Source organism: Hippoglossus hippoglossus, chromosome 17 (genome assembly GCF_009819705.1).
Source record: "Hippoglossus hippoglossus isolate fHipHip1 chromosome 17, fHipHip1.pri, whole genome shotgun sequence".
Classification (NCBI taxonomy): domain Eukaryota; kingdom Metazoa; phylum Chordata; class Actinopteri; order Pleuronectiformes; family Pleuronectidae; genus Hippoglossus; species Hippoglossus hippoglossus.
In genome coordinates this window covers 3,301,351-3,327,446 of record NC_047167.1, presented here as the reverse complement: position 1 = coordinate 3,327,446, position 26,096 = coordinate 3,301,351, and the positions used below count along the sequence as shown (strand labels likewise).

Below are 26,096 nucleotides of genomic sequence, written 5' to 3'. Positions count from 1 at the left end.
AGTTACCTACAATTAAAAACTGCCAAACACATATGTAATCTGTGTAATGATTAAGTGTAGGTAGAAAATGTAAGATTATTGAAAGTAATTCATATATTTATTCATATATTTACCTTGTTGCACCATATGTTCAGCAAATTGTACAATTTTCTTCTTTACAGGAATGTTTAATAAGCTAGAACCTCTAAAGCTCCAGGGATACATTTGTATTTTGGACATATATGTGCATTGGAAGTGTGTGTGTGTGTGTGTGTGTGTGTGTGTGTGTGTGTGTGTGTGTTTGTGTGTGCTACCTGGCTGCTGGTTCGGCAACGCAAATCAGTGTCTGATGTTCCAACTGGCCCACTGGTCTTTCTGCCGGTTACCATACGAGCTACAGGAGAGATGAAGGGATTATTGATTTTTCGAGTCCAGCTTTGAGAGCAGAGTTTCCACCCAGTTGGGCTGGCTCTTATTTAACTGTTCAGGTGGTTTTGGCCACATTCCAATAAATCACACCTTCCTCCCCTGTAAAACGTCTTATTATGGCATATTGATTATTATTAGTAATTTAATTATTGTATCTCATTAACACAACTGATTTGCTTGCAAATATAAAACAATATATGCATTCACAAACACACACACACACACACACACACACACACACACACACACACACACACACACGCATTATCTGCATGTGTCAGTGTTTTAAACTGGTCCAGAACAAGCTGTAAGGGCTTTAATGCTTCTTTTCTCATCCAGACAACACAGTAATGTTAGGCTAACAGAGAATCCCAGATTGACAGTACTAACTGAACAGAACAACCAGAAACATATGTAAAACTGTGTGGACATTTTTAAGAAAGTGCAGGAAGTCAAAAACTGTACATTTTGGAATTTTAAAGTCTGTGGTCTATTCACAGTTGTCGTTTCTTTACCTTTTCTGTCTTATAACCACCACTGTGCACATGAATTACTGTAAATGTTTGAGCTAGTGCCCTCTACTGCCTGAATTAATGTACACAGTGCAGGTAAACATGAGACACGTACACATCTCCCTTTCTAAAGAGGGCATTTACATTAATAAGACAGTTGTTAATCTCTTAAATCAAACTCTTTTGTTTTAGAACATTGCATACAGCATTGATGGTAATTATACCTTTTTAAGGATGTAATATTGATGAAAAGGGCAAATGTAACATACAACATTAAAAGATTAGGTTTTGTGCTTTTTATGGTAGATTTAAAGTTGTTATTATATCAAATGGCTTATTTTGTTCTACCCATTATGGTGTATGTTTGTTGACGTTTAAATGAGTTTACTTTGACTTTATTAATTTATCTTAATTTGAAATACTGGGTTGAATACTCGCCTGTACAGCTGTTCCTCAGCTGCAGCCTCTTCTCCCAGTAACTCTGCCCAATCTTGATATCGTCCACTGAGGAGGAATGTTTTAAATTCCCACAGCTGCCTTCAAAGCTACTGGACGGAGGGTGGATGCCATCTTCACCCTGGCCTCTCCTTCTCTGCGCTTTCCTACAGACAGACATGTACAACTGTAAAATGGCTGTCAGACCTCAAAGGATGTCCAACGTACAAAACATGAGTGTCTGTTAGTGACCTGTTACAGTTAGACCCGCTTTCATTTTTACTTCAATTATAGCCTCCCATGATCCATACTATGATCCATACCCAGCCAACAACAGCTATATGTAAAATAGAAGAAAGGCCGATATACAATACACAATAAGTGAGGGGGAGAATGGTGAATCAACACTATATGTCACAAGTTACAAATTATCTTTTGTTTGTCATTAGTACAAGATTATGCTCATTATTTATTATAAAGTGTAGTACTGCCATATCACGAAAAACAGCCTATTTAACTTTAAATGTATTGACTGTATAGCTGACCGTAACCCACCAATGAAATAGTCTTTTCTGTAATTCAGTGGCACATTTATGGCTCCATACATCAGGATGCTTCCGTTTAACTGTTGGTCCCTTTTCACAACCCAATAAATTCATTATGAACTATTGTTGCAAATAATAGTCCTTATCCCCTCTTTGTTAATTCCACAATTACATATTTTTTACAACAAACAATAAATGAATGAAATTAATACATGTGAAAAAAGACATTTTGCATGATGGGCCCCAAAATCATTTTGGATTTTGCTGCACATTTACAGTTGGATTCAACCAAGCCCTTTCATTAACCTCATTTCCGCAGCAGTATGCAGATGTTTCTTTTTTAAAGTAATTACATAAACACTGTGAACAAATGCCAGATAAAGTTAGTGTGAGTCATTATACATAATATAATATGGTTAACGTGGTTTATAACACACTATAATGTAGCTGTATGCAGATATAACAGTTTCTTCATATATTTGCCAACAACTGTAACTTCCTGTGTTCATGTGTAGAGTCAGTTGTATTAACATACAATGAACAACAAAGCTGTAACAATATGTCAAATATATATAAACATGTCTTTATAAATGATAAATGGTGTATTTATATGGCTCTTTTCTAGTCTTGATGACCACTCAAGGCATTTTACAGTACAGTTTTGCCATTTACCCATTTAAACTCACATTCATAGAATACATCTATGTGCAGCACTTTCTCTTTCATACAGGACTCACACTCTGGGCACAGCCATCAGGGGCAATTTGGGTTCAGTATCTTGCCCAAGGACACTTTGGCATGCAGAATGGGGGAGACTGGGATCAAATGCAGACCTTCTGGCTGGTGGGCAACTCGCTCTACCCCCTGAGCCACAGCCATATAAACTCCATTATATATTGATATATACTGTTTATAAAAGTTTACCCATCCCATGATTTTAAAGTTATTACAATCTCAGTAGTAATCTCAAATTATTCTTACTTAACAGCCTAGAATTACCTTACTGCAGTTGTATGCCTCCACCAAGCAGTGCAGTTTCCATGTAAGTATTTCTTTATTTTCCAGATTTATATAAGGCTACGTGACCTTGACCTTTTGACCTTTGCTCACCAAAACATAATCAGTTCATCTCGGAGTCTAAGTTAATGGAAGACATTCCCTCAAGCTGATCTTAAGCTATAACGTGAAGGAAAACATAAACATACTTTGTGAGGCTACCGTGACCTTGACCTTAGGCTTCCAAAATCAAGTTATTTAAATATTGAGTCAAAGTGAATGTTTGTGCTAAATGTGAGAGGATTCCCGATGGTGTTCCAGGGACATCACTTTCACAAGACAAAAAAAAAGGAATGGGACAGACGGACAACCCGAAAACATAATGCCTCCAGCCACTGGCTCTCACTGGCATGGAGGCCTAAAAAAGAAAAGATTACCTTGGTGCAGCATAAGAAGAGGTGAGGGGCAGGGCCAGTGATGGGGGGGCTGAGGTTGGAGATGGGGGCAGACAAGTATGAAGCACCCCCCCTCTCCTCCCTCCTCCTCCTCCTCCTGTTCTTGTGTCCACCAGAAGAACATCAGCATAGCCTCCCTCTCTTCTCTTTCTGTCCCCCTCACTACTTCGCCTGGGTGCCTCCAAGCCATCCCTCTCTCCTCCTCTCCCTGCTCCTCCTGTTTGTTCCTCCTCATCATCCTCCGCGTCTTCTTTATCCCACAGCAGTAGTTTAGCTCCGGCCTCCTCCAGCTGCTGCCTCTCAGGAAGGGCCAGCAGTTTGTCCAGGGCCACAGACTCATGACCGAAGGGAGGGAGGTCAGCATGAGGAGAACCCAGCTCCATGTCCTGGGAAAGGACTCCTGAACCGGAGGTGAGGGAGCGGAGGAGAAGGTGCAGACGCTGCCGCCAATCTGTTTGAAGACCAACAGGAAGAAAGTGATGGTTCAGTTACTTTTAGAATATAATTCTACAATAGTTTGTTGCTATAAATGAGCTACAACACCTCGACAGGTGGTCAGCACAGAGTACAGGCCTGTAACACCAGTAGCAGAGTTCATGTCTTTACCCTCGTAATGTCAAGTGAGTCGGGTAATCTGGCTTTTCTGATTCTCTTATTGATTTTGAATTATCTTCAACAGGGATGCTGCCCATCCAGCAGCATCACAAGAAAGAACAAGAGCCAAGATAACCTGATAAAAGACATGGAGGAGTAGTTTCATGCTAATGTCAAAGTATCAAAGTTTATTGAACAATAATCTTGTCTGAGCCTAGACACAGCCTCAGTGTTCATCTTCCAGTTTGATTTACGGTCTAAATGGACACCAAGATACCTATAACACTGAACTGTATTGTAAATCAATAATTAACTCTTTGGTCTCCCCAGCATTCAATATTAAAACAATTTGCATCACCAGTTGTCAAAAGAGTCAACCTCTCTCCTTTAGGCCAGGGCATTGCCTTGATGAAGTGGACTTGACAGGACACCGGACTACGCCTATGGGCAGCAGTATAAAGTGGGAATAAAAAGGGAAACAAAACCATGCCCTGTGGGGCTCCTTTTGGAGTTAAAATATATTTTAGTAAATGTGTTAGCTAAAAGGGTGGTAGAATAGTATTAAAAGCACTAGAAAAATTAAAAAAAACTCATTGTAACTGTTCTAGCAGCTGTTTCAAGGTGGCTGTAAATTAATGTCATTGAAAATGTAACCATGTTAAAATGATATTTCATTCATAACATATTGGCTGTTCCAAGTTGGTCGAATATAAACCTAACATCTTTGAGACACTGTTGCTCACTGGGTGGCAATTATATATTTTTTAAGAACTTGCACTGCATAAAGTTGTTATGATAGAATTTTATGTGCAGGTCCTCTCAATTTGAGCCTTATTGATGTCCTGTCTTGTGTCCAATTGAAAAAACCTTCAGGATATTCTAAACGACTGCAGTGATATCTACTTAGACTATTTTTAGGCCAGAGTCAGTAGGAGAAGATCGTCAGCAAGGCCAGTGGCAGACCTGATGTAAAAGGAAGGACGTGTTGAATTCTGAGTTATTACAATGAGGGGGAGATCATTTAGATGCTAAATGCTGAAAGGATGACATATTGGAAATTTCACACAACGAGATTTTCAAAGCTGATTCCAGAAAAGCAGGAGGAAATACACTTGTTTTTTTAAAAACTGATCTAATCTCTTCTAATAAGAGTTTCGATCTCCACTGCTGATGCCCCCAACCTTCCTTAAGCTTCTCAACAAAGAAAAAGAGGAATCGATGAATCAAAGGTGAAAATTTGAAGATGATCCTATAACAAGCAATAATTGTTCTCTATTGCTAATTATATAATAATATTTATTCATTGGAGAAGTAAAACAATATTGAGATAACATATACCTAGAATGTAGTTACTGTCTTTACACGTCATGCAACGATCATAAAATTCATGTGCAATAAGATCCCTAAGACTCTGCTGTGATAATTGATAAGTTGGTGTTTTAGGATCAGTGTCTGTCATCGTTGATTCCTCAGTGTGTATGAATTCACTGATGAGCGTGTGGATGAAACATACCCACAGCCAGCCGGGGGAAGTGCAGCACTCTGTTGAGCTCTCTGGCTGGGGAGCTGTTGGCTGGTCTGGGGTCAGTGGGAAGCTCAAAGTTGAGGATGAACATGATGACAAGGCCGTCTTCATTCTTCAATGGAACCACGTCTATTTCACAGTTTAAACACACTCCTGCAGGGAGAGGGAGACAGAGAAGAGAGAAGTCAAAACTTACAAGTAAATTAAACTAATTCTGAACATTTCCACTAGATGGTGACACATGAGTGAAAATTACTGATAGTGCAATACAAATTTTTTTTTATCTCAACTCTCTCTAATGCCTGTTATTTAGTCAAATCAATGAACCAATTCACATTCAATCTCATTCATAAATTTGTGCGAAGAGTCCTCATACTGTTGACAACACAGTGGTTTGACTGAGGGATAGATGACAGGTAAGCAGGGAAGAGCGAGTCTAATCGAATCGTTTTTTATTAAGACATATTAAGACGTTTCAGAGACAATAATAACAGTAAATAATTTATCTTTACAGTTCACTGCCCTGTGAGATAGAGCAGTATTCACCCTCCCTCACAAATCCACTCAGTGAAGGGTCCAAAGGCCCAAAGGCCCAAAGGTCACATAACAGACACATATGAGACATAATTATCTTAAAAATTCAAATGAAATCTAAAAAAAAGGGTTAGCATGATTGAAACGATTGAAGATGATTGAAGTTTTGAAGCCTTGCATAAGGCGGGATAAAAACAAATCACTGCAAACTTCATTTTGGATTGGAGCATCCTTCTTCAAACTGCAGCTCTCTTTTTACAGTGTTCTACCAGTATATTTTCAGACTTTAAAACATGTCACAAATGGTGATCGGAAAACTGGCATGTAAATTGGTAACACAAACCTCACCATTGCAATTCATAGAGTAACTTTTTTATCTCTTTGGACAGGACAACAAGAGAAAAAAAATTGAGTGAGGGAGTTTTTTTCATTTAGCATTTCAAGAATAAAGTGTAAATCTTGAGGAAAATCTTTGTAAAAAAAAGTCAAACTTTTTGGAATCATTCTCTACAAAATGCCTTGTGGCAACTGGTAAAATTGTTTTTCTGAATCAGTTTTAGAAAGAAGTAAATGATTTATCTTTTAGCGCGTAAACACAGTGTGGTAATGAGTGAACCCTGACAGTAGAGGCAGACAGATGCCCGCCCTGAGTCTGGATCTATGAGAGGTCTCTCTCTGTTAAAAGGAATATGATCTCGGAAGGTCTTGAACTCACTATTTAAAGTGCTTTGTGATACTATATGTAGGTTTTCTTCAAATAAAATTGAATTGAAACAAATACTTCTTCATTCTTCCAACTTGAAGCTAGAGCTTTTGATTCAGTGACGACACCACACCAAGCCAGTGAGCGTATGTGAAACTAAATCTCATATTTCTTTATTCTGATTGACTTTTGTTTATCATAGCACTGTGCTGAGAGAATTAACTTGATTTGCTATGTTATTCATTTGAGTATGTGAGTGTATAGTATTTGTGTGTGAAGGACAGAGACAGGAGAGGGGGCTGGTGATGGGGCTAAGTTGACAACCAGGATGGATTAATGTGGCTGCATTGTAACTTATTCTACCTTAATATTATATCCTACCTGACATAACAGTGACAGACCATCTGCTGCAGAGCACACACACACACACACACACACACACACACACACACACACACACACACACACACACACACACACACACACACACACACACACACACACACACACACACACACACACAATTACAAAATATCTAGGCATGTTTCCAACATGATAATCCTATGACCTGATATTGAAGCTAAATCATGAGCAGTACAGACCCTGTTGAATACTAATGTGATTTCAGTTGGAAATTACTTGATTTCCAAACTCTACCGATAGATAATTTAGACTTTGTGTTGCATCTTCCACCTGACACAGATCAAGTGTCTTTGTTAGTTTCAAACCAACACAGTTGTTATTTTCCCATCCAGCACCCATGTTGTTTAAATAGCACATGCTTAGCACTCATGGGTGCATTTTCTTAAAATGAAAAACAAGAACTCAGGCAGCAGCTGATGTCTTATGCAGAAGATTTTAATGTAGACTTGATGCATCAAGGAGACCAGAAGGTGGAACAATATACAAACGCTAACAGAGTAACATGAGCAATTGTCACCCCCCCAAGTCTGAAGATGTCTCACACAGCATCCCCATATATCTCACTCACCCTGCGTCACCCATTCTAACAGCACATCCATGAATGGCTAGAATTGCTGTCACTCTCTATGTTACATGTAGGTGTTCGCATCCTATTGGATAGTTAAGCCTAAAGTATGCATAACTAAATCACATTGTGTCCTTACGTCTTACCACTGGTGAAATATGCAAAAGAGTTGAAGTTGGTGCCTCTCTGTCTGGCTCATATGAAAGTCCCTAAGCGTAGACACTACAATGTACTGTTGGTTGGTCCTTTATCTATAACTATATAAGGGAGTATCTGTGGAATTAGACAGGCACTATTCTCCTGTACAGATATAATGTGTAATATACATAATATATAGTGGCATATACAGTATGTGTATGTGTGAGGATGGTCAAAAACTCCCCAACAAGTAACTCAGAATTTAACTATTTAAAAGGACATTATGATTAGTATACAATCTGCTCGTATGACACACAAATTGTCTCCTTGCATGATTTCACGTCATACTACTATAGGGATACACTAAAAATGAATAAGGTGGCACAAAATAAAATTGTTTCACAGCTTTACTGAATTTATTCAACTTGTAGAAATTGTTGCCCAAATTAAATTTTTCACATTATCAACTAGTTGACACAATGTCTACACAATTCAAAATATTAAGTTATTAGTTTTACTTTTTTTCTAATTTAAACATTAAAGTAGACTCATGTTCATCTTTGGAGATACTTAAAACTTAAGTTAAAAACTTTGAGTTACCTCATTTCTTTGCAAGGTGTGTGTGTGTGTGTGTGTGTGTGTGTGTGTGTGTGTGTGTGTGTGTGTGTGTGTGTGTGTGTGTGTGTGTGTGTGTGTGTGTGGAGGTCATAATGAAGGTCAGTGCTGGTCTTTAGGGACAATGAGAGAAATAGGATCACAGTTTTCATTAGAGAATAAGTACCATATCAGCCAAAAGAAATGATTAACTTGCGGATTAAAGATTAATGGAAAGCGCCAAAAGATTATTCAGTTCAAACGTACATGCGCGCGCACACACATACACACGCGCATTCTGTTTCTCACTCAGCCTCCACTATGCCCTTCATGCCTGACATTATACCTCTCGTCCTTCTCCTCTCTTCCCTTTCCAAGGGTAGCACTCAGGACTCGCTCAAATTTTGTTACACATACTATCAGAAAATTCACTGGTTTTATGAGGACCACTTCAGTTTAAGCACACTTTATTATATTTTAAATGGCTAAAACTGCCATTTGTGTGCATCAATATATTCTTAATAACCCATGATGACAAATTCTAGAAAAAAACAAATTTATTAACTCAACAAATGTATTTAAAATATTTGTTGAGTTAAGGGGTATGGTGTTCACTTTATTATCCTTGAGATGGGGGTGGCATTAGGACAGTGGTTAGCACTGTCCCCTCACAGCAACAAGGTTTGTACTTTGAACCTTTGGACTTCTGTGTGGAGTTTGCATGTTCCACGCATGTCACAGTCAAAAGAACAGAGACTCAAAATTTCCCTTGGTGCGGATGTTATATTGTTCCTCTGAATTTCAGCCCTACGATACGCTGGCAGAGTGTTCAGACTAAGTATATATTCCACCTCTCTTCCAAAGACAGCTGGGATTTGCTTCAACCTCCCCAACACCTAAAAATGATTAACGGTATAGAAAATGGACGATGCCTAGAAGTTGAATTTATTAAGCATTGTTCAAAAAGGAACACAACAATTCATATTGCACGTTAAGACAAGATTGGGCCAAGAAACAAACTCTTTATGTCGACCTGTGAGCATACCTAATGAGAGTTTTTGTATTTCTGAGTTGATATTTTTGTTTTGTGTTAAACACTAAGCTAACACAGCTGTTAGAAATAATTAGATGTAGTTTGTTATATGCTAATGCTAATAAACCACAACCAAAGAAACATGTCAGTGATATATGTATATTTCAGGGTTCGACACACTGGTCAAATAAAGTTGGAGCTACCCATCCATGAGGAGCAGCTTGATCACAATCCCCAGCTAGCTGTCAGGTGGTGGCTGCTAAAACCGGCCATCCCAGAAACATGTATTGACCAGAAATGAATACAACTCAGTTTTTAAATAAAATACAAAATAAACCTGGACCTTTGTTTTGAAGGAAGTATTTTAACATACCTACATAGTACTCATATAAATGAGAGATATATACATTAAATATGTCCCTTTTAATTGTTTCTTTTTCTTCTGCCAGATGAGATGAATGTGAACACAGATGGAGCTTATTAATCTCTCAGACTCCCTTCAGTTTTGTCTGTAATAACCAGTGCTGGGTTCACTATGGCACATCTCTAAAATCCTCGATGCACACTACCATACTAATCAACCTCATTGTATTTACATTCTGGTAACCATAAACATTATTGAATACAATGGAGTCAGAGGCGCTGAAGAAACTAATATGGTCAGCAGAAATCCTGACTCAGTAAACCTACAAGTGCTGTGTCAGCTTCCTGAATTGCTCCTGAACCAGAGACCTTTCTGCTCTGCCCTAGCGTCAGTATATTAAAGTAATTTACCCTCTGACCTCTTCATCCTCAGGCTAAAACAATAAGACCAGGAATTGTTGAAAAATACTCGCAAGGGAGCTGGTAAAATGACAGATTAAATTTTAATAGACAATATTCTACTGCAGCAGAGACGCAGAGGGAACTAAGAAACTACACCACAACACTCTGCAGACAACTTCTGTCTGTACATGGGTTTTCCCTTTTGCATCATCGGAGGCTAATTATGTGTCATTGAATCATTGATCAGAACAGGATTCCTTTCTTATCCCTTCCTCCTCTAAGTCATTACTCTCTACTTTCATGTCCACACACAATCACAGTCACAAAGCCTCTTGCAACAGTGTTAAGCTGCTTTCAGACATGCACTGAACTCCGCAGCTCCTCCGCAGTATTTTCTCCAGAGGACAGAGGTTGCTGTTGTGAACGCGTCTGTGCAGAGAACCTCCCGCTGCGTTATAAATGTGAGAAAAGCAAACTGCGGGTAAAGTCTGTATCCAATTCTCCAGACTTTTTCATGTCTGAAAACGACCTTAGTCAATACACATCATTGCTGCCATATAAGTAAACCTATTAGATGATGAGCTTTGTCTCTATTTGAATTTACTACTAGTAATAGTAGTGTTGTTACATTGAGTTTAGTTTGTTACATTGATTTGTAAAGATCCATGTACAAAAACATTAATCTCACATAAAGACAAAAGATCTATTGTGTAAGATTTATCTCCAAGTTAACCTGTAGGCAGGACGTACAGTGTAAAGAGCAGAACAACACAACAGGGGTGTAACATAAACGTAGTAGGCTCCTGTTTCTATTTGTTTAGAACACTTCATGCTCTTAGTTGTCAAGTCCGTCTCAATATCTGTGTTAAATGTTTTCTAGTCAAATACGTTAAGTATAAATATCTGTATCATAAACTTTAATGAACCAAACATTAAATACTGAACTGTTTTTTAATTTTACATAGACACAAATATAAACTGGAGGTTATGTAGACAAAGGAAAGCACTGTTCACCTGTTTATTCAAAGTTCAGAAAAGCTTGACTCAGTACGCAGAACCCAGAACTGGAGAATCAGTTGTCGTTGCCATGTCGTGAAGGTTCATGTTGTCGTGAATGCTGGTCTACTCCTCTTAAATACCGTGGTGAGTAAAATTTTGCAGCTCTCATCACAAATGATGACCTAGTGCTTGAAAATCTGAGTTGAAAGGATCATACCTTCTTTAGTGTAGAGTGAAATCTCCACCTTCCTCTCCTCTGCTCCCAGCAGAGCTTTAGCCATCTGGGCCATCGCTGGTCTCCTGGTGTGAGGTCCATACAGGAAGCTGCAGGTGCAGGACTTCTGCATCACCTCCGCCCGGGTATAACCACACATCCCACAGAAGGCGTCATTACAGAATATAATCGCACAGTTCTCCACCTGTGCATTGGCGATGATAAACTTTCTATCTGTAGGAGAAGAGGAAAGGGAAGAGACGTGAGCAAAGACTGTTAAGTATTCTCGCTATCGATTGGCCCTTTCGTGACAATTACAACAAACCATTGATCAATTTTCCTAAAGGAACAAGGATTCAGACAAACCTGTGCTAATACTAAAACTTCTGATGAGGACAGTTGAGATGTGGAATCATCAGCAGGTGATTTTATATTGAAAAAGACAAAAACTCTTTCCAACAGGAAAAGCTGTCATGTGTTATGTGACTGAGTTATTGTAAAGAATGGAGTGTCATGTTAAGAATGTAGTGTTTTTGTTGACAGTCAGTCATGACAGAGTTGACAAAGCCCTTCATAGACCTTGGTGCTGAGGAGCTTCACAGTTCTGTTAACAGGGTAACTGACTCTTTAAATCAGCATTCAAAGGGGGTACAGCGCGTTGTCCACTAAGAAGGTCGGCAGTTTGATCCCTATCTTCCCCATTCTGCATGCCGAATTGTCCTTAGGCAAGATACTAAAGCCCAACTAGCCTCTGATGGCTGTGCTGACACTCTATGAGTGATGTGCGATGGGGAAAGGGCTGCACATAGATGCACTGTATGAATGTCTGTGTGAATGGCAAAAACTGTACTGTAAAGCGCATTGAGTGCTCATCAAGACTAATAAAGTGCTATATAAATACAGACCAAGAAACAGACTTAATTAATGGGTCATTTTCTCCTCTGATCCTTCCAGAAATTACTGTGACACCAGTCTGGCATTAGAAAACTACATGGAGGGGCCTTTGGGAGATGATGCTAACCGAGGAGCCATGCTTCTCAGACAACGAGGTACAAATCAGCCCTTGTGAACCTCTTACATGTTGTGTACATTATACTTGTCCTCCTCGTGTCCTCTGCTGTGTGTGAAAGAGGATTCTCAGCACAGAGGAGGAATAAATCTGCTGTCAGAGGGTCTGAGGGTCCCTGCACCAGTCTTGAGGGACCAAAGCTTGGAGGAGTTGATACAAGCCTCAAAGGATAAGCAGTGTAGATAGTGGATGAATGGATGGAGTATAATACTAAGGACACTGCGCAGCTGGGATTCAGTCAGGGTAAAAGAGCAAGGCCCAAGTAGTCACAGTGGCCATCAGGGGGATGGGCTTTAAATGGAGCCCCTTGTTAACTTGTTTTGTTGTAGTTGTTGTGTCGTAACACTAATGCACTGAGCATATAACAAATGTATTATTTTGTTTCTATTTTACAAACAAGCACTATTTAACTCAAGTATTTTGCACTTCACTTAGTGACTTTTTCCTTTAGAATGAAACAGCAGGATCTTATTTCTGTAAATGATCTATTCATTACTAAAACATTTATCAGTGATACAGTTAAGATGGAGAAAATATGAACATGTTGCTTTGCATGTGGATTTCAGTGGTGTTCCCAAACTTTCGATTAGATTCAACTTTATTGTCATTGCACATAGCACAAATCCAACGAAATGCAGTTTAACATCTAACCAGACTGTACACATAGTAGATTAAGATGAGGCAATATTTACAGGTGAAAGTATGTGTCATATATTATATATAAGCATGACAAAACACAGATAATAAAAGAGCAGCAAGGTCAATTAGTTACAGATGTTGCATAGAGTATATGAGAACATTGAGTATATACAGATGCAGTGAGAAGAGTATCATATATGAGATAAATTGTTCTGTATGAGGCAGCAGATAAGGCATAAGAGTAGAATAAATAATAACATGTGCAAAAGCAGGTAGTGTTGTGGAATTCTCGGAGACACTGTCTCCTCTCCTTGAGACGTAGTGCAGCTGTCTGTCGTGTTTGGGGAAGTGTGAGAGCATGGCCAAGGTCTAAGGCTTCACTCCCTAGACACCACAGATATGAGACTGTGTAAGCAGGCAATACTGTTTCCAGAACTAGAAAATACATTTACTTTTTTAGGAACTAGCAGACCAATAGACTAAATGATCTGTAGGGATTTAAAGTGTGACCACAGGAGATGAGGCTTCAGAATATGAGAGGATATCATGCACAGGTGTTGTATTGATGAATTCAGATTTTGTCCTTGGCCAAGCTGCAAAAAATATTTCAGCAAAAGACAACAAAGGACTCCTCAACACTTTCTTCACTGATGAGTTGACCATTAATCAGCAGATTTTCCACAACAGGTAGGGGGGTCAATGAGTGATAACATGTACAAAACAGGTGAGGGGGTCTGAGGCCTGAGGAAGGTATTGAGGTGTGACATAATAAATATGTGCAAAGAAGCAGTGTAAGAACCATAAATATGAAGGGGAGTGGGAGTAGTGGGCTAGTGCTGGGTTATAGAGTTCAGCATGGCGATGGTGTTGTGGAAGAAAGTGTTCCTGAGCCTGCTGGTGCAGGACCTTAATCTCCTGTGCCGCCTCTCTGATGGAAGGAGGGTAAACATTCCATGGTTGAAGAGTGAGGAGTCCCTGTTAATGCTGCGAGCCCGCCACAGGCCCCGGGTACAGCGGAGGTCTGCGATGGCTGGGAGCGCAACGTTGATGATTTGCTGGGGGGTTTTCACCACCCATTGCAGGGCCTTCCTGTTAGCTGCAGAGCACTTGCCATTCCACACCGTGATGCAGTTAGTCAAGATGGTCTCAAAAGTGCAACGGTACAAGTTCTCAGGATCTGAGGAGCCAGAGGAGCTTCCTTTACCTCCTTCAGAAAGTAAAGGCACTCCTGTGACTTTTTAAGTGTTGAAGGACCAAGAGGGATCCTCAGAGATGTGGCACAGAGGAATTTGAATCTGGAGAAATGCTCCACCTCAGTCCCATTTATGTGAATGGAGGGGTGTTTGCCGCCTGTGGTCCTCGGGTGATCCATAATGAGCTCTTAAGCTTTCTTGGTATTGAGCGCAAGGTTGATGTCAGTGCACCATTCTGGGACCAGCAGCCTTGCATGCATTCACTCTGCTCAGTGAAGATTGAACATGTGGAGAGTCTGAGGGGCTGGTAGTATGGCGGGGGCCGTTTTGATGGTTGTTGTATTGCTGGTCCTCTTAACATTTTTGGTAAGGAGCACCAGCGCTACAAATGAGAAAAGCTAGTTTGGAGCCCTGTAAAATGGCACCCAACACGTTAAGGGCTTTGTATTCACTTGAAAAAAAACATGATGGGGTTCATCCAATATCACTGGATCCAGACTACTCTGTGCCAACCTATGGGATGGAACGCCACAATGGTCAACTCAAAATGGTGTTGACAGAATTGAAACTCCAGCTTCATCATGACATATAAAGTGCTGCCGCCTAAGCCTCTTCAAAGATACTTTTTAATGCAGAGCATCAGTTCTCTTCTGTCAAGTCTTTTGTCCAAGGCCCTGAAGACTGCAGTCATTACATCTCCTTTTGATTAAACATCTAGTAGATATAGGCCTATAAGACACACCTTATGAATGATTGTTAAAGTTATTGCTTTCTTGGTAGAAAATAACCTCATTACCTCATCTCATTAGTTGTTAGAATTCAATTTGATTTGTATAATGCCAAATCACAAAATGACATAATTTTCACAAGGCACTTTACATAAGGTCAAGACCATGCAACACAATAGAGAACCCAATGCTTCCCACAAAAGCAAACACTCTTTATTGTGGAGAGAAAAAAGAGGATGAAACCTCTAGCAGAACCAGACTCAATGTGGGCGGCCAAATCATATTTTCTACAACTGAACAGAGACTTCTTATTGGCCCCAAAAAAGAAAGACCAAAAGTTTTTGCTCACCCTGTGTCCAACACCAAAAACTACAAATGAAGCAAAAATCTTGGTTTTAGTTATGGACCAAAATTTCAAAAGCCACATAAGGACAACAGAAAATCTGACTAATATCAAGGACCTCTCTTTCTAAACAGGATACAGAAAAAAATCTCAACTTTCAGATACTATATGAATGATGTCTTAACAGGTCTCAGCAAAAACATAAACCAGACAGCAGCAGCAGAGTCCTGACATCACTAACACCAAGCAAGTGGAGCACGCCACACTGGTCCTTAAATCACTACACTGGCTCCCTGTGTGTCAAAGGATAGATTATAAAATCCTATTATCTGTTCATAGAGCACTAAATGTTCTTGGGCGTAAATACATCTCTGATTGACTTGTTCGTTATGATGCACATCCTTTCAGGTCATCTGTGTCAGGTTTCATTGTTCCCACAATCCACACCAAGTTTAAGCTGAAAATAATTTAAATCAACTTTTTCATTCTTTAAATTTTTAACAATTTCATTCCCCTGCTTTAGCTTTGAATTCAGACTTTGAATGCATTTCTATGGCTGTGTAGTGCACTTGTATCTGAGAGGTGCAGAATAAAGTTGTTCTATTGTAAGTTTTTTTCTTTCTGGATTCTCTGACAAGCTATAATGAAATCAAAAAGGCTAATCCGGATATCATTTGCTATGTAGGTCTTAACTTTAAAAAAAAAGTTGTCTTTCTTACTCGAACAGGTGTTTCTTGTTTTTTCCTATTGTAATTGTGATGTCAAACTACTTGAGGTTACTCACTCTGTTCCTCGAACTTGCGGATGATGGTATCCAGGAAAGTGTTCTGCGGAGCCACGTGGCCTCGTCTTACCGGCATGGTCCAGGTTCGAGTTCCGACCCGGTTCGGAAGCTTTCTCCCGATATGATTGGCTGATTGAAATTAGAGCTGTTCTTTCTCCAGACACGATTTTCTTTAGTCGGATGTGTAAAATGTTGTTCCTCAGTTTGGCTTGTTTGGTTTGTGTGTCCTCATCCTCTCCTCCACCATGTCTCTCTCTCTCTCCTCTCATGCTCCCTCCATCCTGTCAGCACAGACCCGCCCACTGCAGGTAATGTTCACAGTAAACAAATAAGGCATGAAATCAGGAAACTGTTTATAATATAGACCATCGTGAAAAACAACATCTTATTATTATCAATATTTTGTATTTCTGCAATTATCTTGCAATTTCCATCATAATAGATATGGAGGGACAATTCTTTTTCTATGCACACTCCATTTGTGCATCTCTTTTGTCTGATCTTCTCTACACCCTACAATAAAGGCGTTAGTACTTCAAGTACAAGATCAAGTACTTTTTTCAGAAGTCATATTCTTGAATTTACTTTGGGTGTTAAGCTATTATTGGTCTTTTATCTCTAATGTTGTTATTATTTCCATTATTTTATTTTTATTTTTATTCTGTGTTTTAATAATTACTTTATTTAAGTTAAGTTATTAAGATGTCAATAGAGGAGAAATGTAATAGAGTTACAAATTTATTTTACTCCAGTATAGCAACAGATTCTGTAGCCAACATGTACATGTGGAAACTTTCATGAGAGTCATTTGGAAGACAAAGCATCACATTAGGAGCATATGATGTAAATATTAATACATTATAATGATTCATTATATATTAATCATTATTAGTATGGTTAGTGTGTTAATTGAAGTGTTGTGTTCATGGGGTTCTTTAATAACTTAAAACTGCTGTGTTCAGGACAGCTCCTTCTAATTTCAGTCAAACAGTGACATCTCCAGGATCAATTTTGTAATGACAGCCCGTATGCTGGAAAAGTCCATAATATAAATGTTTCTACCACTTATGACAAACTATGAATTTCGTGTGTTAGACAATTCATTTTATGATAATATATCAGTTTATATGATGAGCTGTGGTAATTGATGTTCCTTAATGTTCTATAGCTGTTTGAAATTCGTCTGACTCTCGAACATGATGGGGTTAAACTTGTTAAATGTTTTTTAATCTGTGTCTGACAATGAAAATATTAATATGAAATATAATTATACTGCAATGCAATAAAACAAGATTAACAAAAAAAAATCATTCTCATTCTTTAACTGCATGTATAAAACTAAAATCACTCCCATGGTAGCCTACAATAACATTTACAGCACATGAGGTATGTAGCTGGAGCCAAGAGGTGATGAGTTTAGGATAAACTGGTGTGGTCATGTTTTAGCTGCCATTACTTACAGTATATTCGTATATTTGAAAATGGGTTCTGTAACTCATTCCTTGCCGTCATCATTCCATAGCACTGAGCTTGGCATTATAACTAATCATATTAGATATCAGTGATGACGAAGATGACAGTGAAGATAAAGCTTACCCCTCATCTCTCTCCCCTCCCTTGTCTAATCTTGTGTTCATATGTGGAGACACAACCCAGTGAATGTCTACACTGATAGAAGATAACAAATAGATGCAACAGACGAAGCTTGAACAAAATACTTAAGCAAGAAATCAGCTGAGATTAAAGCCGACAGCCTCCACTCCTCAATCAGGACAAAAAGGCAACAACCTCTGTGTGTTGTGGGTAAGTACCAAGCAGATAAATGTACAGCACGTCTTGTTATGTGTCGCCTGGAGCTGCAGATATGGTTTCTGTAAGAGACTGAGTCTATTTTATGTGTGACTATCAAAACAGTCATGATCTATTTTTCTGTAACAAATTCATACTGAAATATTTTCTGTGGATAATTATTGTTGTAGTTCTACTTTACCATCTCTTTTTCCCCGTAGCTATTTCTTCCAATAGTGATTTCACATTTACAGTATATGTGCATACATAATTTGCTAATATGCATATATTTTGTGGTGCATGTACTTACTTACTTACTTTTACTTTTCAAGTCACATTATAATGTATTTAAAACCATTGAGCTGTAGGGTTAAAATCTAAACTGCATTTGAACAAATGAATCCAGCTGAATTCAATTCAAATGTATTTGTATGGTGCCAAATCACAACTTACATTATCTCAAGGCCTGTTACATAATAAAGTATAAAGCATCAGAGAGGTGATGTATATATTGTGCTTGCACTTTATCCCAATCAGGCAAAGCGAACTTTTACATCGTTATGATGACATGTATGATGTAATTTATATTATAACAAATGGTTCATCAAAATAAGATGAAGATTGCGTCTCTAATCTCACGGTTGCAATAGTTAATGCATATCTAAGCTTTATGACATCATTTTCTGATTTCATAGTGACATCATGATGACGTCTTTCCTACAATATTATTATAAATTGTGTAGTTCTTCGATCTATATAAGCTTTAGTTTGTTTCTATAGTCCTAAAGGCTGCAGAGATACCTGTAAAATATATTTGAACTGTACATAATGTCATTTTCTGTCACATATATATCATCAAATGGTGGAGAAGAGTTTTCTGATCAATATAAACTTGAGATTGTCTCTTCAATAACCGACTTGTTATTTGCGGTGAACATGACCAGTCTAAAGTAATAATTTTGAAACTTCCAAGTAATTCCACCAAGTTTGTTGGCAGTCCATCCTTGACTGTATAAACTTGCTCACACACACACACAAAATTATTTTGCACACACACATGCAAACACGCAAACACACACAGGTGCAAGAACAATGCCCTGCTTTCAACTAAGCTGGTACACAATGTAATTAGCTCCCTGTGGCTGACGTAGTGTTGATAAGTGCAGCTCAACTGTATCAGCATAAAAGCTTCCTGGTGACTAGCGTGTACTTCTTAAATGCTGTTGGTTTATTCAAAATTATAAAGCAAAGTCCTCAACCCATATTTTAGTAGCTTCGACAAACAGAAAAGTAATGTGTGGAAATAAACCCAAATATGACAGGTTGCAGTAGAACCACACTCAAGACTATAGTCTGTTAAATTATAAACAAACTCCCCATTTTCTCTTTGTCACCAGAGGTTGTTCTTAAATTTTCAGGATCACAATAATAAAATCAAACTTGATAAACAGAATTACAGAGCTTGCAAAGCTTTCAAATAAATGTCACGTCACACACATGCACATATACTGAGATGTCCCAGGTGTGTGTCAGACTCCTGCTAATCTCTGCATAATCTGATCAATCATCTTCAGCCTGACTCATAGTAAGTGGCTGTGACAACTGCATGGACCTGTGCATTCAGTGAACTATAACCAAGAGTATCATGCAGATGAGATTGAAGATTGTACAAAATCAGATGCATGTAGGACAGTTACGAGATTAAGCATATACGTAACTCTGTCAGACACAGTTTGGTAAAGAAGCAGCACTGAGGTCATAAACGTTCATTAGGCATTGAGAGTTAGAGTTAGGCTGTAACATGGCTCTCACCTGGTGCATCACCTCAACTTCTGCGTGTATGTGCCTGGTTAAGTGATTTGTTTGTGTGTTGCAGGCTGCTAGGATGTCTGGCCCTACCCTGACAGAAGAGGACTTGCCTGCCAATCACACAGGTCAGAGACAAACTATCAGAAAGATGAGGTAGACATCAATTTCTAAAATGGAAGACAAGCCTAACTTGTGTTTCTGACTTTTGGGTAAGACAGTACACAAGATAACCATTTTAACTCAAGCCAGTGAATGTTAATTCTGTGTGAAAAGTTTAATTGAGGTGTTAACCAATGTGCTTTTGATGTTTTTTCTACCTTTAATGCTGTACATTATATGTTAAGTATGTCTATGAAGGTGCTTGTGGTCATTTCTTTGTGTGCTTGCAGGTCCTAAAGGTGTAATTAATGACTGGCGGAGGTTTAAGTTGGACAGTGTGGATCAGACCGTCCCTCAGAACAAGAGAGAGCTGCTGAGACAGATGTCCAGCCCTAGAGAGGATGACAAGGACAGAGGCAACAGAAAGGTGGATACAAACAATCACAGAGACTCACATATTGTATACATATCTCATAAAGTTCATGACAAGGATACAAGAGTCTCAGTTGTACTAAAACAAAAAGGTTCAGAGGAAAAGAATCAAAATCACAGGCTGGACCATTGGTTCACAGCCAAAGTTGCCTTGTTTATAATTTATATTAATGTCAAAAAGGTGAAGCAGTAACATTTTTCCTCACGTGTAGATGAGTGTTCAGGAGTACGAGATGATCCAGGATGAGGACGAGCGCTGCCTGAAACGCTACAGGAAGAATTGTATGCAGGAAATGCATGAGCGTTTGAGCTTCGGCCCGAGGTTTGAAGAAGTGCACGAGCTTGAGAGTGGGGAAGCCTTCCTGGAGGTCATAGAGCAGGAACATCGGCAGACCCTGGTGGTAGTTCATGTCTACCAGCATGGTGTCAAAGGTTAGTTTATTTTAATCATGTTGATCTGATCTCATTAACTATTGCAACTACAATGTTTAACTACAAACGTTTTACAGGGGCTCCCTGTTTATTTTAGGATAGACTTTAAAAATGTATTGGTTAGGGTCTGCTGTCAGGGGGGAACCGTGCATGTGTCATCAGGGCCCCAAGGCTCTGGAGTGAATTGACTGAGGAAATAAGTCAGTCTGAGACAGTGTCTTCTTTTAAGTCCTGGCTAAAAACATGCTTTTTTGGGAAAACCTATTCCTGAATTTATTTGGGGAGCTGGGCTATAATTGGCCTTTTATCTCTTATTATTATAACCATTATTCGTTACGTAATTCTTTCTTAATTTTAACAGTTTGTTTTCTTGTTCTGTTGAAGTTTGAACTTTATTTTGAAAAGTGCTTAATAAATAAAGTTATTATTATTATTATTATTATTATTATTATTATTATTATTATTATTATTATTATTATTATTATTATTATTATTATTATCATTATGAGATTGTTCACTACAATGCTGTCTGCTCATGATCTCCATTGTCAGGCTGTGAACAGATGAACTCGTGTCTGGACTGTCTGGCGTTGGAGTACTCCAGTATTAAATTCTGCCGTATTGATGCTGTGGCCACAGGTGCTGCTGAGCGCTTCTCTTCTGAGGTAAGTAAACTCTACCAGTTTGACTCTCCTGATGTAGATTGCAGGTGGAAGCCTGCCATTACAGGTGCCTATCCCAGTCAGCATCCTCCTCCCTTTAAACCTTCTGTCTATTACCGTTTCCAAAAAACCCTGTTGGAAAATGAGAGCAAGAACCTACACACTGAAAAGATCACATAGGCAACATACATATTTTACTGTTTTGTGTCTCAAGATGATTGTGATTGGTTTAAAGAAATACAAACAAGTCAAAGAGTTTTTCCCCATAGTAAACTGACAATGACTGCTGCCAGACCATTTTCCTATACAAGAAGAAGGTAGCTTATATTAATTATAATATCTGAGACTAATAACCAATTGAATCACAGTAAGCCCCATGGAGACATTGAGATTTAGTGATATGAAGAACTGTGAGGTAAAAAAGGGTACAATTAAATAATCAAAACAAATAAAATTGTCTTTAACTCAGTCTCAAATTGTATTGATAAATATTTATAAATGTTTAATTGATGTAGACCATTTAAAACAATGACAACACAAGATAATACAGCCTTGATATGAATAACTACACTACACATATGCCTACAAAATAAATATTACTCCAACATATTTTTACAGTGACTTTATCAATGTATTGTCAATTTCTGGCCTGTAACCCTATGATAGGCTATAATAATTCATTTTGTCAATCAACGCATTCATAAAATCAATCAAAAGTTAAGATATTCAATACTGAAACAATGAAACAATTTGGCACATACTGAATATGTTAGACTAAGGTGTAACATCTCTCTGAGTTTATTTCTAGCTGCTGATGAATTTGTCTGACAATTCTGACACAAAAGACACAAAAGAAAACTTCCAAAAGAGCAATGAACAAAACTAACTAAATGTCCAGTTAAGTACTTTTACTATTACATGCAGCTCAATTTTCAGTTGCCCTCTTGAACTTGAAGGCTGTCATAGCAAAAATACTATTCACAATTATTGAAAGAGTATCTTCTTAAAAAAGAAGAGGAAAAAATGGATCACAGTATTGATCCAAGATGCTGAGTACTGATTCAAACCAGTGTCACTACTAAATGATCAGCCTGCATTCGGCTAAATCCTGATTCCTGTCGATATCCTTTCAGGTTCTCCCTGCCCTGCTGCTGTACAAGGCAGGTGAGTTACTGGGTAATTTCCTGGCTGTTACCAAGCACTTCAGCGAGGATTTCTTTGCAACGGACGTGGAGGGGTTTCTCAATCAATATGGCCTCTTACCTGAGAAGGACTTCGCAGCATGTGCTGATGACGAGGACGAAGGAGGGGACGTGGAGTAGAGGGAGAGGGAAAGAATTAAGAGGGAGGAGAAAAGAATAATAACTGAGAGAGGGGGGAGAGAGGGAGAGAGGGAGAGAGGGTGGATTTGTTGTGGAGTGGATACAGAGGAAGAGGAAACAGGAAGAGGGGAAGAGAGCTGAATAAAGGAATTGTGGGAAGAAGTGGAGGAAGACAGTGGCACACAAACACTAGTAAAGAAAGCATTAATATTGCATTACAGACAAATACACACATAATAGTAAACATCCACCAGCACACACAGAGTGTGGATTATAACTAGAAACAGTTAGGTGTAAATTACATGGTGATTTGTACTGAAATACTGCTTGTCAGTCATATCACAGCTCTGATTAAAGACCACTTGACCAAAATTCTTTCAGTCTCTATCTGTCTGTGTCGCATTATAAAGGTTGGACTACAGAACTGTCACTTCTCATCATGATATTGTTTCTATTTCAGTTAAGTCAACATTTCTTCAGCAGCTCAGTTCTATCTGTATTTTTTTGTGTATTACAATTTACCACACTAATGCACAATGTTTGTGGAGTTATGATGTCATCATGGAGGAAACTTGAGGACATTTTTACATGAGGTTCTGATGAACTGACGTCCAAACCTGTGCCAGTGTGTTACAACATCTATATCAACCTATTCTCCTCAGCTCAGATCTGTCACACGATACTACAGAGGTGGGTAATGATTCTCTCATTGTGCAAATGACACACAGTAAGACTGACATCAATAAGAATGGCCCACTATTTTATCCATTCCTAAAACTACAATCTGTAAGATTGAAGAGAACAGGATCATCAGATGCTAATTTTACAAAGACATTGATCATGTGTTTGTAGGAGAAAACCCCAGATAACATTTCATAGTTCCAACATTATTCCTCTATTTGGCAATTAAAATACAGGACGAAAATGAATTGATAAATAAGGCCATTTAATTCTGTGCTAAGGCAATAAAACAAGACCCATCACTGAAGGTTGATGTGTGCTGCTATAAAAGGAGGTGCTGAAGATGAAAACAAGATGAAAAGAACATGGTTATAGTGACGTCAAAGCTTTATGCTATTTTTAATCAATACTTAGGAAAATTGGAAAAGAGGTTCATCAAAAAGATAAGGGATATGGTAATGGTTTTGTATTTATATAGTGCTTTTCTAGTCTTGATGACCACTCAAAGCTCTTTACAGTACAGTTTTACATTCACCCATTCACACACACATTCATACAGTACATCTATTAGCAGCACTTTGTTGATCTATGAGGGGCAATTCAGGGTTCAGCATCTTGCCCAAGGACACTTCGGCATGCAGATGGGGAAGAATGGGGATCGAACTGCCGACCTTCAGGTTGGAGGACAACCGCTCTACCCCTTAGCCACAGCCGCCCGTGGCCCGACAACGGTCGCCCCTCTCCTTCCTCGCACCGCATGTTTGTGGAGAACCTGGTGCTAAATGACTTTCAGATGAATGCAGTGAAGAGCAGGTGAAGCCAGAGGAGGAAGAGGAAGAGTTATCTCCTACAGCAGCAGATGAGTCAGGACATGAGAACAAGAGGAGGGATCTTTAGCTTCTCTGGTTCATCGGTTCTCAAACGTTTTGATCTCAAGTCGCACCTTTACATATGATTTTAGCTTTTCTATGTAAATCATCATAACTAAGTTAGATTCCAAGGCACACTAGTGCACGACCGGGTCAGTTGGGTGTTGGTTGACGTATGTTGATTCATTTTATGACCAGGACCGGAGGGAGGAGAGGAGAACAGAGCAAGAGGAGAGTGCAGGGGAGATGAGCAGTGCGACAGACGGATGAGACACCCAATGATACAGGAGACTGAGGAGAGGTGAAAAAAGGAGCATCAGAAAGAGCTAACCCAGTTTGTCATTGTTCTCTTTTCACAGTTTAAAAGGAGCCCTCATTACATAATAGAAGCAGAAGCTATCAAACCAGGGTTGGACGATATTAAAAATTTTGTCAAAGCATTGGCAACATACAATACAGCATATGACTAATTAATTATGTCAAGGCTCTTTTTGATAGTGTTTTACAACTGCTGCTGAAAATAAACACAATAATTAATTGCCTGGCTTCAAAAACTGGAAAAAGTTTACTCTTAGGTGGAAATAATAAGAAATGTCTGGGCTGCTCTCAATGCAAGTTTCCAGTGTCCTCAACCTCTTCCTAACCACTAATCTATAAGGGTTGGGGGGGCAGAGGACGTTGCACCTTATAAGTCCTATGAGACAAACTGGGAATATGGGCTATATAAATAAAATGTGATTGATTGGTCTGAGACTAATACACAGTCTTGGAATTTAATGTTTACTCAGTTGGACTGAGAGTGACATGACAGCAGCACTGTCCGAATTTGGTTTTTATATCCTGAGTTTAGCCTGTAAGGCAACTAATGCCTCTCAGTGTGCCATACAATTTAAACAGTGTTTGTTTGTAGTTGTTTAAGTGTCACCAAGAAGGATGGTTGACATGATCATTCCAATGTAACCCCGATCTTTACAAAGATTCTGAGGGATGTTATACAGCACAAGAAGAAATAGTGCCTGACAGTCATCACCGAAGGAAAAATATTCAGGGCGTGGAGCAGCTCCTCCATGTTTGTTGCCCGGTTCGATATCAACAGTAGTGCAGCGATTCACAGCCGGACTCTTATCTGGTTCTGATTTAGGAGATTTTAAGTTAAAATTTAAAATCTGAAACGTTCAAGAAGATGCAGGATGACGCGCGCTACCTCAAACGGTGAGACCCAGCAGAGCTAACGCGACTGTTCATTTAGATCAAGATGCATTTAGGGCAAAGATACATTAGCTAGCTAATATTATGCATGTTAGCATCGGTCAAACAATAAATATGAGAAGTATCTGGACGAGAGCAAGGAGAGAATGGGTTTGAATATCCGTTTTAGCCCCGGTGTGCAGGGAGAGCTTCTGTGGGTCAAAGAAGCTCTCACCAAGCCCTGGTCAAACTTCTACATATTTTAACGTTTTCATGCTCTCCAGCGACCGACAATTCAAAGCGACATTGTTTTGTATGATTTTGTAAATCGCTGGTATCCACTAGTCAATTCGGCATAGATGTAATGGTGTAATGTCACAGATTTTGGGGGAAAGTATCACAGCTTACAGCAACAATCATGTCTGCCCGACCCTCAGTAGAACACAACGCTAACCAATGCAGAGTAAAGAGCTGTCTGTGTGAATTTGTACCAGAAATCCACCTGTAGTTCCGTGGCGAAGATTCACATTGTGCCGACTTCCCCACAAAACCATAACAAATCATGGAATATCTGTGTCACATTTCAACTTAGCTGTATTTCCACTGGAATACACAACTAC

The 26,096-nt window shown here is 38.9% G+C and overlaps 4 protein-coding genes across 6 annotated transcripts in view; 2 read left to right on the top strand and 2 right to left on the bottom strand.

Annotated features, from left to right (window-relative positions):
* Positions 1-365, bottom strand: part of LOC117777909 (potassium voltage-gated channel subfamily H member 2-like) — a 23,640-nt gene extending 23,275 nt beyond the window's left edge. The window contains exon 1 of the mRNA XM_034613006.1: positions 294-365. The gene's annotated coding sequence lies outside the window, so the exon portion shown is untranslated. The remainder of the gene's footprint in view (positions 1-293) is intronic.
* Positions 366-1,323: 958 nt separating this feature from the next.
* On the bottom strand, positions 1,324-16,289 carry LOC117778327 (potassium voltage-gated channel subfamily H member 2-like). Its single transcript, XM_034613828.1, has 5 exons — positions 16,195-16,289; positions 11,442-11,672; positions 5,459-5,623; positions 3,334-3,802; positions 1,324-1,522 (listed from the first exon to the last, which is right to left on the bottom strand). The coding sequence occupies exons 1-5, from the start codon at positions 16,268-16,270 to the stop codon at positions 1,324-1,326; spliced, it is 1,140 nt and encodes a 379-aa protein (XP_034469719.1). The 5' UTR covers positions 16,271-16,289.
* Positions 16,290-19,512: 3,223 nt separating this feature from the next.
* On the top strand, positions 19,513-22,738 carry LOC117777925 (phosducin-like). Its single transcript, XM_034613028.1, has 6 exons — positions 19,513-19,567; positions 19,859-19,916; positions 20,181-20,317; positions 20,535-20,754; positions 21,307-21,419; positions 22,550-22,738. Exons 2-6 carry the CDS (start codon positions 19,868-19,870, stop codon positions 22,736-22,738), a joined length of 708 nt encoding a protein of 235 aa, XP_034468919.1. The 5' UTR covers positions 19,513-19,567; positions 19,859-19,867.
* Positions 22,739-25,249: 2,511 nt separating this feature from the next.
* Positions 25,250-26,096, top strand: part of LOC117777910 (kinesin-associated protein 3-like) — a 35,861-nt gene continuing 35,014 nt past the window's right edge. For 2 of the 3 annotated variants that reach the window (XM_034613009.1, XM_034613008.1), the window contains exon 1: positions 25,251-25,500. In XM_034613009.1, the coding sequence (XP_034468900.1) occupies positions 25,472-25,500 (29 nt within the window). In that variant the 5' untranslated portion in view covers positions 25,251-25,471. Of the gene's footprint in view, positions 25,501-26,096 lie in introns of all 3 variants that reach the window. The other variant, XM_034613010.1, reaches the window with a different exon arrangement.